The 14,138-nt window shown below is 46.5% G+C and overlaps 1 protein-coding gene across 1 annotated transcript in view; it reads left to right on the top strand.

Moving 5' to 3' along the window:
• The first annotated feature begins 779 nt into the window (after positions 1-779).
• The window catches only part of Hhat (hedgehog acyltransferase), a 253,385-nt gene continuing 240,026 nt past the window's right edge, over positions 780-14,138 (top strand). The window contains exon 1 of the mRNA XM_052200751.1: positions 780-1,134. Coding sequence (XP_052056711.1) covers positions 954-1,134 — 181 coding nt within the window. The 5' untranslated portion in view covers positions 780-953. The remainder of the gene's footprint in view (positions 1,135-14,138) is intronic.

Genomic DNA, 14,138 nt, shown 5'->3' with positions numbered 1-14,138 from the left:
AAATCTACGTGTAGGAATAAGTAACACTTGGAATATTCCGCCAGCATGCTCTTCAGCTCCTTGCTAAGTCTTGTTTTGTGTTTTGTATTGTGGGTGTTCTGCATGTGAGGCGAGGTTCCACCGCTGAGCTGTGTCTCCTCTGGCAATGCTTACTTTTACATTTTGGGACAGTTTGACAAGACTGCTTAGGCTGCCTTGAAATCACTTTGTACCCCCGGTTTTGAACTCAGGATCCTTCTGTCTTGTCAGGCACCAAGACCACACTGTTACTACATATAAACAGGACATGTATGTTGTATACATGTTGAGTGCTCTCCCGAAGGGGATAGAGCAAGGTTTCCACATCTTCCTCTTTCCTGAACCTCATTTCTGTGGCGCGAGGTCTCTAGCTGAATTGGAGGCTTCCTGTTTAGACTGAGCTACCTGGCCAAGGTCTGGGGCTTCAATTGAATCCCTCCCTTCAATGTTGGGGTTACAGACACACCAGCCACTCCAGGCTCTTTACTTGGGTGCTGGGATTAAACTCAGATCCCCATACTTGCATAACAAACCCTTTATCCACTGAACCACATCTCTCCAGCCCCCAGGAACTGTTAGAAAGTATAATTACGTCTCCCAAACAACGAAGGCCATATGATACCAAGAATGTATTAACTTGGCACCCTGTGTTTTTATTTTAGGCAACCTGGCACTCCTGGTTTGGCTGTTTTGGTTGGTGCTGGGGAAGGTGGAAGTGAAGGTGGTTTTAGGTCTCATAGAGTGCAAAGCCGGTTTTGCAGAGGTTTTCCCAGCTCTAACAATGTCTGCTAAAAGCCCTTCACTGGCCTAAGTCATCTTCCTGTAGCAGGGCAGGCCGTACACACCCCTACCCCAGACTCATTCCTTTGGAGACCGGAGGAATCCTGAAGCCTGAGGTTCTGATGGGACCCTGCGAGATGATTCGGCTCCGGTAAATGTACAGAGCGCCGGCCAATCCTGTGTCCGGGAGACCGGGCGCAACATCTCAGGCCAGGCGCTCACCCCCGCGGCCTCTGACCCGCGCTGCGCTCGCGAGTCCTTCCCGGGCCGCGGCTCAGCGCGGCGGGGTGCAGGACTTTCTCTTCCGCGCGCCCAGCTCTACACGCCGCGATTCAGGTGATTTCGTCCGCTAGAGACAGACTGGGCAAGCCGTGAGGCGGGGGCGCGCGCGGAGAGCAGGAGGGGTCGTGGGCGGTGAGGACCCGCGGGGTCAGAGGGCGCGCGTGTAGAGCAGGCGGGCGGGCTCGCGTGGAGCTGGCGGCGGCGCAGGGGCCTGTGGTTGCAAAGGCCGTCACGATTTCCCCTGCGCAGAGGCAAGGGGCTGGCGGGGGTGCCGCAGCAGGTCGTGAGAGGCTCGCCGCTGACGTGGGGAAGAAACGCAGTAGCGTTTCCGCTTCCCGTGTCCCGGTGCTGGAGGGCGGCGACACAAAGGCATGGAGTCCAGGGAACCGAGAGAACCCTGCTACTCCCTGCAGGACCGACATCTACATGCCCTCTTCCCTCGGGGTTCTTCCAGCCCAGCTCGGAGATTTCTGTTTTCTTTGATGTGTGTGTGTGTGTTGCGTTGTGTTGCGTTGTGTTGCGTTGGGGTGTGGTGCATGTGCATCCTTGAGTGCAGAAAATGATCCAGCCCAGCTCGGAGATTTCTGTTTTCTTTGATGTGTGTGTGTATGTGTGTGTTGCTTTGTGTTGCGTTGGGGTGTGGTGCATGTGTATCCTTGAGTGCAGAAAAGGTTCAGGAGACCAAACTTCCCATTTCAGTGAGGCAGTCCTTCAGTGAAACGCATGGTGTCCCCCTGAGAAGGATTGCAGGCCCCGGGAGAGCATTTTGTGCGGGACCTGTGGATCTGAATTTGGGCCCTCATGCCTGGCTAGCAAATGTTTAATTTAACCACTGAGCCCCAGTTCTCAGTTTAAAATCTCTTTTGCTTTCTTTCTTTCTTTTTTATTCGATGTATTCTTTATTTACATTTCAAATGATTTCCCCTTTTCTGGGTCCCCACTCCCCGAAAGTCCCATAAACCCTCTTCCCTCCCCCTGTTCCTCCATCTACTCCTTCCCACGTCCCTGTTCTGGAATTCCCCTATACTGTTGCATGAGTCTTTCTAGAACCAGGGGCCACTCCTCCGTTCTTTTTGGACATCATTTAATATGTGGATTATTTCTTGGGTATTCCAAGTTTCTAGGTTAATATCCGCTTATCAGTGAGTACATACCATGATTGATCTTTTGAGACTGGGTTACCTCACTTATCAGTGAGTACATATCATGATTGATTTTTTGAGACTGGGTTACCTCACTTAGTATGATGTTCTCCAGCTCCATCCATTTGTCTATGAATTTCATGAATTCATTGTTTCTAATGGCTGACTAGTACTCCATTGTGTAAATATACCACCTTTTTTGTATCCATTCCTCGTTGAGGGACACCTGGGTTCTTTCTAGCTTCTGGCTACTACAAATAGGGCTGCTATGAACATAGTGGAGCATGTGTCCTTATTACATGCTGGGGAATCCTCTGGGTATATGCCCAGGAGTGGTACAGCAGGGTCCTCCAGAAGTGCCATGCCCAGTTTTCTGAGGAACCTCCAGACTGATTTCCAAAGTGGTTGCACCATCTTACAATCCCACCAGCAGTGGAGGAGTGTTCCTCTTTCTCCACATCCTCGCCAGCACCTGCTGTCTCCTGACATTCTGACTGGTATGAGGTGAAATCTTAGGGTTGTTTTGATTTGCATTTCCCTAATGATTAATGATGTTGAACATCTCTTAAGGTGTTTCTCAGCCCTCCGAAGTTCTTCATGTGAAAATTCTTTGTTTAGCTCAGTACCCCACTTTTTAATGGGGTTATTTGGTTCTCTGGGTTCTACTTTCTTGAGTTCTTTGTATATGTTAGATATTACCCCTCTGTCAGATTTAGGGTTGGTGAAGATCCTTTCCCAATCTGTTGGTTGATGTTTTGTCCTTTTGACAGTGTCCTTTGCCTTACAGAAACTTTGTAGTTTTATGAGGTCCCATTTGTCAATTCTTGATCTTAGAGCATAAGCTATTGGTGTTATATTCAGGAACTTTTTCCCTGTGCCCATGTCCTCAAGGGTCTTCCCCAGTTTCTTTTCTATTAGTTTCAGTGTGTCAGGTTTTATGTGGAGGTCCTTGATCCATTTGGAGTTGAGCTTAGTACAAGGAGATAAGAATGGATCGATTCGCATTCTTCTGCATGCTGACCTCCAATTGAACCAGCACCATTTGTTGAAAAGACTATCTTTTTTCCACTGGATGCTCTCAGCTCCTTTGTTGAAGATCAAGCGACCATAGGTGTGTGGGTTCATTTCTGGGTCTTCAATCCTATTCCATTGATGCGCTTGCCTGACATTGTACCAATACCATGCAGTTGTTATCACTATTGCTCTATAGTAAAGTTTGAGGTCTGGGATACTGATTCCCCCTGAAGTTCTTTTACTGTTGAGAATAGTTTTAGCTATCTTTGTTTTTTTGTTATTCCAGATGAATTTTAGCATTGTTCTTTCTAGCTCTATGAAGAACTGGGTTGGGATTTTGATGGGGATTGCATTGAATCTGTAGATTGCCTTTGGCAAGATGGCCATTTTAACTATATTAGTCCTGCCAATCCATGAGCATGGAAGATTTTTCCATTTTCTGAGATCTTTGATTCCTTCTTCAGAGATCTGAAGTTCTTGTCATATAGGTCTTTCACTTGTTTGGTTAGAGTCACCCCAAGGTACTTTATGCTGTTTGTGGCTATTGTGAAGGGGGTCCCTCCTCTGTTCAGTGGCAAGACTGGGAGACACCAGCTTTTAGGCAGGTCCCCCTCTCCCAGATTCAACAGCTATTGGCCGCCTTTAGATCAGGGCCTTCTACTTGTGGGGACTGACTGTGTTTTGCTGTGTGTCTACTCCTTGCAGTGTGGTATTCTACTACTTAGAGCTATGCATCTGCTCCAGTCCTATGGGGACACAGCTCAGGGAAATCATTGAAGGGCTGTGAGCTTTCACTCTGGGCCTTGAATTCCATTCTTTTGGCTTCTATTCTTCATGTTCTGACTTCCCTGTGATTTCTCTTGCTGTAGGATAGATTATGTGCTGGCTAAGGACAGTTCCAACCCAAGAGGTACAGTTTATAATTTAAGTGGATGTGTAGGCTTGACAGCACCCCAGAAAGACATGCTGTGTTCTCTCAAGAGCCTTCAAGGCCACCAGCACCCCTGACCTGTCTGTGCTAGGACTCATGTTTGGACTCTTTGGGTACAAAGGCTTTACCTGATTTTTACTTAGCTTTCTCTTGGAGAGTCACTAACTGACAGTGAGGTCAAGGCCCTGGTTGGCAGCTGGCAAGATCTCCTGGTGATATCAGGCTCTGGTCAGTGTGGCCCAAGGGCAGGCATGCCCTACTTCAAGGCCTCAGGGAAATAAAATTCTTGGTTTTTACAGAACTTGCCACAGGCCTTTTTAGAGGATTTTTTAAAAGGTGTGGAAAAAGCTCAGGACAGTGCTGCTTGGAAGCAGGGGGTCAAGAGGTCAAGGCAGTGGTTTCAACATGAGAGCCTGTCCCAAAAAACAAAACTAAAAGTACAGGGATTATAAATGATACTGAAACAAAGTTATTAAAATGCCATGAAAACTCAGATGTGTATAATGTTCTATTGCAGGATATTTGATCACACTGTGAACCCTGAGGTTTTGTTGATTACTGGTAAACCCTTTTTCTAGTTGTGGCATGGCTCAGTCCTTAGCGCACACCTTTAATTCTTCTGTCTGGATTAGACACGCCCTTAGTACACACTTTAAAGCCCAAACAATGAAGGTAAAGTTAGGTCGTAGAAGGAAGCAACCATGTTTGAAAGTTATGTCTAATTGAGTGGCAGACAAAGTGACGAATCAGAGAAAGATTTCACAGAATAGGATGTATTCAACTCTCATGAGAAGAAAGAGGGAGTAGGAGAGAGACAGAGAGAGAGAGAAAGGGAGGGAGGGGAGAGAGGGGAGAGAGAGAGAGAGAGAGAGAGAGAGAGAGAGATAGTGTTTAAGTTATCTTTTTCATCCTTTTGACCAAAATACTCCAGGATAAGCGGTTCCTAGGGAGAAGGGTCTATTCCTCATGCAGGTTAGGGGCTTATTGCATTTGTGGAGAGGGGGAGTAGGGAGGAGAGCTGGAGGCTGCTGGTCACATTGTATCTATAGTTAGGAGACAGGAAATGAACAGGAATTGTGGCCTAGCTATAAACCTCAATGTCCGTACCTGGTGACCCACCAGGCTCTGCCTCCTAAAAGTTCCACAACCTTCCCAAACTGGGTCACCAGTCTCGTACCAGATGTTCATACAATGAATCTGTGGGGGGCATTTCTTATCCAACCTTAACACTAGTGTCAGGGAAGGAAAAGGAGTTTAGTTTAGTCCACGCCCTGAGCTGAGGATGCTCTAGGGAGCCAGCCACATTATGTTAATGTGTTTGAAAATTGAGAAGAAATCTCCTAGGTTTTCAAATAAACAGTCAAACTAGAATGGTTAAGTAGTCCTGAGAAACTGAGTGTAGCTTAAATTCCTTTTCACTGCAAAGTTTTCCAGACCAGGTGGCTTCACAGTGGAAGCTTCCAAATATTTAAAAACTAAGTAAGAAAGGAGAGGGGCCACTACTTGTTTGTTTCTGAGGACGCTATAGCATCGCTATGAAATTTGACAGGAAAATCACTAGAAACTGTGTGGGACCTAAAGTCGGTAAAGAAACATACAAAAGATACAAAACAACCAGGCAGTCTGCTCTGATTTACTCCAGGCAAGTAAACTTTGTTCATATCAGGAAGGAATAAACTAGCCGGGCAGTGGTGGCACCTGTCTTTAAGCCCAGCACTTGGGAGGCAGAGGCAGGCAGATTTCTGAGTTTGAGGCCAGCCTGGTCTACAGAGTGAGTTCCAGGACAGCCAGGACTACAGGACTACATAGAGAAACCCTGTCTCAAAAAAAAAAAAAAAAAAAAAAAAAAAAAAAAAAAGGAAGGAATAAACTAGTTAAAACCCAACTATTGGTATCGGTAAGTACAGACTTTTGGCAGGGGCTGTGGCTGGGTTCCATCCTCAGCACTGTATAAACAGTGCATGGTGACTTGCGTTTCTAATTCTAGCACTGCGGATATTCAAAATCATGCTGTGTTACAGCATGGTTGGCTGCCTGGTTAATAGGAGATATGGTCTAAAAACAAACAAGCAAAACAAACAAAAAATAAGCTTTTAAGGGAGGGAAATTAAAGAAAATGTACAATAATGGAAGATATATCATTGCTTTTCAGAGCCACAGAGTCAGTTAGAATTCAGTCTTGGGCTGATTGTAGTGGCACATGCCTTTAAGCGCACCCTTCTGGAGGCAGAGTCAGGAGGATCTCTGTGTGTTCCAGGCCAGTCTGGTCCCGTCTACACAGCAAGTTCCAGCCCAGGCAGGGTTACATCACCATTGTTTAAAAAGTTCAAAACCCAGGAGATTATTTTTTCAAAGGCAGAAGTTGATAAGTTGATGCAGATATGTGGCTCTGTGGTTTTTAGGTTTTTTTGTTTTGTTTTGTTTTTGTTTTGTTTTTGTTTTGTTTTGTTTTGTTTTCCTCACCGCTGGAGAGTCGAATGTGGCCAATAGGACGCTTGGGGAGTGAAAACACAGACTAAAAGACTCAGTGAAACAGTATTCGGCAAAACCAGAACGGGGAAGTGGGAAGGGGTGGGTGGGAGGACAGGGGAAGAGAAGGGGGCTTACGGGACTTTCGGGAAGTGGGGGGGCTAGAAAAGGGAAATCATTTGAAATGTAAATAAATTATATCGAATAAAAAAAAAAAGAAAAAAAAAGATAGGGGTCCCAGCCCGTGTTTCTCTGGGTGAGAAACAGCGGCGGGGGCTGGGATAGAGACTGTGGTTCTCAAACTTCTGGGCAAGCTGCTGGGAACTGGGAGGGGTTGAGAATGAGAGGGGTTCCATCCTCTTATGTACCCAGAAGCTGCTGGGAACCACGAGGAGTTGGAAACCAGTTGTGGATCCATGATGAAGCAGGGTGGGAGGAATCTGGCTTAGCTCTGAGTACCAGGAGTGGGGGTGGGGGCTTCTGCAGGAGACTTAGGGGCAGCTCTCTGTATGATCCCAGGCGGTTCTTGAAGAAGACAGTCCTTGGTGGTCCAAACTACTTTATTCATGGCAGATGTGGATGCATATGACCTACTCAGGGTGAACAAGAGACTACATCCCTTTTCCAGGAAGGGATGTTCATTGACTAAATACTTGGAGCCCTCCATACCTTGTTAGTATGGAGAATTCTAGGTTCTATACTATGTGATCGGTTGTCACGGTCCTCTTAGGGGGGCATCCTGATTACGTGCTCCAGGACAGGAATCTGATCGGGAGCTAGTTTGAACTCCTGCCATTCTCAATTATGCATTTTATGGGGGTTCTGAACTTGCTATAGCCTTACCAGTTCTTCTGTCTGGTGACATGGTGACAGCACAACACTGATTATGCTGTGTAAGTGAAGCTCAAACTTGGACAAAGGGGAGTTGTGGAGGTGGAGACTGGACTGGGGTCAGTTCTGGTGCAGTTAGTGACAAGGGTAGGAGAGAAGGGGGAGATGGGTCATGTTGATTTCATCATAGCAGTAATTATTTTGGCAAGTGTCATTAGTGTGCTGTTAGAAATATTGATGGACACAGTTGTGCCTTCCCATAGTGACAGAATTTATTAAATAATGATAAATCCACAGCCAACACCATTTTTATTGGCTGCAATTTGCCACATAGTTACGGTTTCCCTTGTTAGCTGGTTTAGTCAACAGATTCTTTCATTCCAGTCTTAATTACTGATGTGACCCTCAGATCACTCACTATACATCACACAGTAAGTCAATCAGTCTGTCTATTAGGTTTTGGATGGGGTAGGTAGTTCAAAAACACAGATTGCTAGAAACTAAGGAGTTTATTAGAAGAGATATTAATAACACGAACAGACAGAGAGGTAGCAAGGAGGGTTCAGGCCTCAGCCAAAGAGCCAGCCTGGCAGGAAGAGATCAGAGGACACATGGCAGAGGACAGCCTCTTCTCAGTCCTTTGAGGGTGGGGAGAGTTTCACAGCCAGACTGACTCCCATACAGTGGTTTACTGTCTATGTATGATTGTATGAAGGCTACAAAATATTTACAAGGGTTAAAGCAGATGCCACAGAGTCCACAGCCCTTCAAAGAGGCCTCACTGTGGGTGAGCAAAAGGCTAATTGGGGATGAAAGAGCACCAGATACTGGGCTCATCTCCTGGAGGTGCAGCTGCAGAATCGGGCTACAGAAGTGAGGGCGGAGGCCTTGGAGGTGAAGAGCAGAGCCGGCTCCAGACAGATGGGAGGAGGACAGGTGGACAGACAGCAATCTGAGTGGCTACATAAGTGAGTTGGTGAGGACAGAGCCAAGCCTCTGTGGTGTATGGTGACTACGGCTGGTGAGGTTACAGGCTGGTGAAGCCATCGATACGGACGGCAGTATTAGATAGCCTCTTCTAACCAGACCCAGGCTAGGGGATGCACCCTTGTCTGTCTGGTGTGCTTGGGAAGTTCTTGGTCTGATTTTCCTGATAAGATTTTAATACGCTAAGGTAGCCTGTGTACTTTGATAATGGTGCAGTGTGGCACCTTCTCTGCCTTTAGGAATAAGTTATCATCCATGCCAAGTGCTGGCCAAATGGTAGCATTTATGGGCACAACACAGGGACAGAGTCATCCTTCTCTAATGGAGTCAAAGCTGCTTATAAAACAGAGTTTCAGGACAAGGCAACATCCTGGAAAAAATAGTTTTAAACAATATGGAGTAACTTAAGGCAGAGTACAGCCTGACCACAACAGCAAGCCTACGTCTTAAAAGCCTGCATTTTAAAAAGCATACTTCAATAAAAAATTATGTAAAGTGTTCCGCTGTAAGAGACACTTGACTCATTCAGATTTCCCTAATCTGGGAGACTGGAATATGGAGAGTGCATTATTGTTGATTAAAAAGCCGTAAGATAGGTTGAGAATTGTCAAGGGGGGAAATGCAATATCAGATCATTACTTTTTGTTGAACTAGGGACTTGAAAAAGTTGATTCCTTTTTACTGGTCTTTAACACTCATATAAAAAGACTTAGGGTCATGTTTGGTGAGAGGATTGTTGGTGGTATGACATGCAAGCCAGAGAATGCTAAACTGAAGACTGAGAATAAAAATTTGCTTTTGGATTAATGTTCCTCCCACTTGATTTAAAAAAAAAAACATTATAACAATTGGATTAAAAAGAATTTACTTCAGGGGCTGGAGAGGTGGCTCAGTGCTTAAGAGCAAACACAGGGGACCAGAGTTGGGTCCTCTGCTTTCCTCTCAGGCGCCTTTACCTGCCTGTAACTCTAGCTCCCAAAGCCCCCATGTTGTAGCAAAGACCCAGTCATCCTGCTCATGGAACATTGCCTACATGTGGAGGACTGTGGAACCCAGCACCTGCTAACACAGAAAGCCAGAATCGCCCTCCACCACCTGCCGAGCTATGCAGTGACTCTAGTCACGCAGGTGACCCCAGGGTGATGTCAGTTGAAGCCAGGCTGCCCTCATGTAGGTCCTGAGAAAGATCAAGCCTCCAGTTTAAAGCCAGAATGTGGTGGGAGGTGGGGGTGGAGTGGAGGTTACAGAGCAAGGGAACGGACACATCCTGTTTCAGGCTTAGAATTCCCTAGTTTGTGTTAAAAGACTTTCTACTGAGTCTTGGAGTCATCTCCAGTCGGTCCATCCCACCTTGCAGGTCCTGGTGGCATTAGACTTAGAGAAGGGGCTTCCCTTTATAGGATGTGGCCAAAAGACCTGTTGGAAGGGTCACCATGAGTTTGACCTTAGTTTTTTAGGGGAAAGGAATTATGTAATTTATATTCTGTGAACAGAACTGCAAGTGGTTCCATCCAGTTGGATCCTCAGAAGAAACTGAGGCCCTGAGTTGGTCCACTCGCCGACCCCCCTTGAAGTTGTCATTGTCCCTGAAGTGTGCAGGTGTGTGTTCTCATTACTGTGATTTCTGGGGTGCTCATCTTTCCTAAATTTGGAACTAAGAAAATCTCTGTTTACTAAGCATTTCTATCTCCGGCCCACCAACTCTGACACACGAGTTAGCATGGTTTACTCAACCTTCTGCATAAGCCTCTGAAGGAATGTCGCCGATGTGTGTATACACTCATGTGCATTTTAATTACATCTATTTGGCTTTCAACTTTCCTTAGGAAGTATTTAAAATTATACCTACATTTAAGTTTATTTACATTTAAATAGCCCATACCATCTTTTATTGTTCTGACAGACTTTTTTCATTATAGATTTTGAGGGAAAGTAAAAGAATTTACTGGCTGCTGAGGGAAGGTCAGAGAGTCAGGTTGGTAGGTCTGAGACCAAGCTCTGCTGCTCAGCTGTGTGGCTCTAGGCGGGTTTCCTGACCTTCCTGGGCCTTGGATTCCCCTGTAGTAGAAGGTGACATCCTGCCAGGTGGTGGTGGCGCACGCCTGTAATCCCAGCACTTGGGAGGCAGAGGCAGGTGGATTTCTGAGTTCGAGGCCAGCCTGGTCTACAGAGTGAGTTCCAGGATAGCCAGGGCTACACAGAGAAACCCTGTCTCGAAAAACCAAAAAAAAAAAAAAAAAAAAAAAAAAAAAAAAAAAAAAAAAAACAGAAGAAGAAGAAGAAGAAGAAGAAGAAGAAGAAGAAGAAGAAGAAGGTGACATCCTTGAGGCTGTAATTGTGATGAGAGTAAGTTCTTGAATATGCAAAGTGTTCTCTTCAGGTTAGAGCTACTGAGAAAAGGTAGAGAGGCCATGTGGAGGAACATCTTCAGGGTAGACACGGGAAGGGAGGTGGGGATTCCTGAGATCTACTTCTAGTTAGCCAAGCTGGGGAGCTCTAGGTTTAGTGAGAGATGCTATTCCAAAATCTGAGGAGAGTGATTGAAGAAGACACCCAGTGCTACCCTCTGACCTCGACATGAGGGTGCACACAAACTACTCATATGATGAAAATACACACACACACACACACACACACACACAATGAGAAGGCATTGAACAGTTAGGAGGTACCTTGCTGCTGTCCCCTGGGGCTGGGCAGGGTCTCTGCCCCGAGAGGGTGGGAGCTAAAGACTCGGGTACTCACTTCTGGCCATTGATGGGCACGCTCTGTCCCTGTGTGGATCCCTCCTTCTCCCTGAGTGGAATTCTGACTCCTGTAAATGGAGCCAGAGCTGTGAGAGTCTTTGAGATGGCAAAGGATGGAGTGGAGGCCGCTCTGGCACAGAGCCGTCGTCCGCTGTGAGATTCTTTTCCTATGGGTCTCTTTGATTCTGTGAATCTAAGGTACTCTAAAAATAGTATCAACCCTAGGTCTCTTCTTTCCAATATGTAATGCAAAATCAATGTCCTGTCTGTTTCTCCCATCTGTCAGTATTACAGTGGGACCCTGGTCCTGAGCTTTGGACTTGTGGATTGTGTTTAATCCACAGCCCACGGCTGAGGCATGGACGAATTTGCTGGTAGAACTTAATTCTCCCTCATCCTTCAGATAAGTAAATCTTCAGTGGAACTCTCTTATCATATAGGCCTCTCTTATCTGTGTGCAGCTGTGATCCGGGGATATTAAATGGACTTTAATTAAAAATGTAAAATTTTTCCTTTATGAAATTTAACACAAATTATTACATAAGCTTAACAGAAATTGTTAAATTGTGTACCATTCTGCATGGTATGAAAAGGTCAACTGGCCCCACTGCAGAGAGGATATAGCTTCTCCTGGGGTCCAGTGTGCCCAAACACCTGCATCTCCCCATCCTGTCCTATAGTAGGCTCAGTTCCTAGATTAACTATCGAAGCCCCAGGGTGCTTGTGCTAAGTAGCATTAACAATGGCCTCAAAGAGCAAGACTGGAAATTCAGACGTGCGGCAGATCAGCCTCACGGTGTTTTCTTTAAGAGACAAGCTGAAAGCTCCTAATAAGGAAAGAAAAAGACTCAGATGGGAGCTGCTGAGATCTATGGTTAAAAACATTTTCTATTCATGAAATTATGAAGAGGGGAACAACTAAATCTGAGCTCTTACATCTCACACTGCAGAAGTCCCAGCCGCTGTGCATGTATCTGCTGAGTAGAAGTCCCAGCCAGTGTGCATGCATGGTCTCAGAAGTCCCAGCCAGTGTGCATGCATGTGTTCTGCAGAAGTCCCAGCCACTGTGCATGCATGTACTCAACAGAAGTCCCACTGTGCATGCATGTGCTCAGCAGAAGTCCCAGCCACTGTGCATGCATGTGCTCAGAAATCCCAGCTACTGTACATGCATGTGCTCAGCAGAAGTCCCACTGTGCATGCATGTGCTCAGCAGAAGTCCCAGTCACTGTGCAAGCATGTGCTCAGCAGAAGTCCCAGCCACTGTACATGCATGTACTCAGCAGAAGTCCCAGCTACTGTGCATGCATGTGCTCAGCAGAAGTCCCAACCACTGTGCATGCATGTACTCAGCAGAAGTCCCAGCCACTGTGCATGCATGTACTCAGCAGAAGTCCCAGCCATGGTGCATGTATCTGCTGAGCAGAAGTCCCAGCCACGGTACATGCATGTGCTCAGCAGAAGTCCCAGCCACTGTGCATGCATGTACTCAGCAGAAGTCCCAGCCATGGTGCATGTATCTGCTGAGCAGAAGTCCCAGCCACGGTACATGCATGTGCTCAGCAGAAGTCCCAGCCATGGTGCATGCATGTGCTCTGCAGAAGTTCCAGCCACTGTGCATGCATGTGCTCTGCAGAAGTTCCAGCTTGACTTAGAATTCTTTGAGTGTTGTTGAGTGGATATTTTAGCTTGGGTTTAGTGGGATGCAATGCCCTCTAAAGCCAAAGGTGCCTGTCTCTAGAAGGTTCTGTACCATCTGCAGTTGCAGGCATGCACCGGGTGGGGGTTGGTTTCTTTTCTATTGATGTGATAAAAGACTCTGACAGGCAATTTAAGGAAGAGCGTTTCTTTTGGCTCCTTGTGTGGGGGCATGGTCTATTTTGTAGAGGAAACCATGGCATTGGAGTTTGAGGCAGCTGGTCACATTGCATTTGCAGTCAGGGAGTAGAGAGAGATGAGTCTCAGGTCACTTTCTCTGCAGTTCAGGGCCCAGCTCAGGGAATGGTGCTGCCCCTTCCCTGCCTCCTTTTATGGTAGGTGTCCTTAGCTCAATTAACCTAAACAGAATAATCCCTGAAAGGCATGGCCAGAGGGAAATCCAATCTAGACAACCCTCACTGGCATGGCCAGAGGCTAAACTAATACAGATATTCTCTCCCAGGTGTGCCTGGAGACTTGTCCCCTGGGTGACTACTGTAAAACCCGCCAAATTGGTAATCAATATTAATCAGCACAGACATGTGCTCGCTCATAAGCTTCAGGTTTCTCTAGGAAATCAGTGGCAATCTTTAAGACACTTGTGCAAGAGTCTCTGCTGCTTTGCTGATGGTCTCAGCCCTGATGCATCTTCACGCCAGCCATCCCTGCCCCCTGGTTAGCCCCTCACTGATGGCACCACCGCGTTCATGAACTTGATCAGCAGGTGTGCCACACACTTGAGAGGGGATGCTGTGTTACTAGGTTTTGGCCTTCTTAGGCCTGCCCACCATGTGGACTGGACTGCTGCAGGGCTTACATGTGCCCACTGTGTGGACTGGGCTGCTAGAGAACTTACATGTGCCCACTGTGTGGACTGGGCTGCTGCAGGGCTTACATGTGCCCACTGTGTGGACTGGGCTGCTAGAGAACTTACATGTGCCCACTGTGTGGACTGGGCTGCTGCAGAGCTAACACTTATCCACATGATTGGGCTGCTGCAGGGCTGAATCTGCGCCTCACAAACAAGAGATGTGTATGTGTGTGCTTGAGCAAGAACCTTTTTGGTTCCTGATGAACATGCTGTTTAGAGTATGAAAATTAGAAACTTGGGAGTTTTAAGCAACTATTTTTGGGAACCATAAAGGGCTTAGGCATTAAGGATATCTAGTTAGATTCACAGATGTATATCTTTCATTTTCTGGCGTCTGGGGGCACAGTACAAAGAAAGAAGTGTGTATG

This window comes from Apodemus sylvaticus, chromosome 12, assembly GCF_947179515.1.
Source record: "Apodemus sylvaticus chromosome 12, mApoSyl1.1, whole genome shotgun sequence".
Lineage (NCBI taxonomy): Eukaryota > Metazoa > Chordata > Mammalia > Rodentia > Muridae > Apodemus > Apodemus sylvaticus.
The sequence above is the reverse complement of the archived record's forward strand: the minus strand, read 5'-3'. Positions and strand labels throughout refer to the sequence as shown.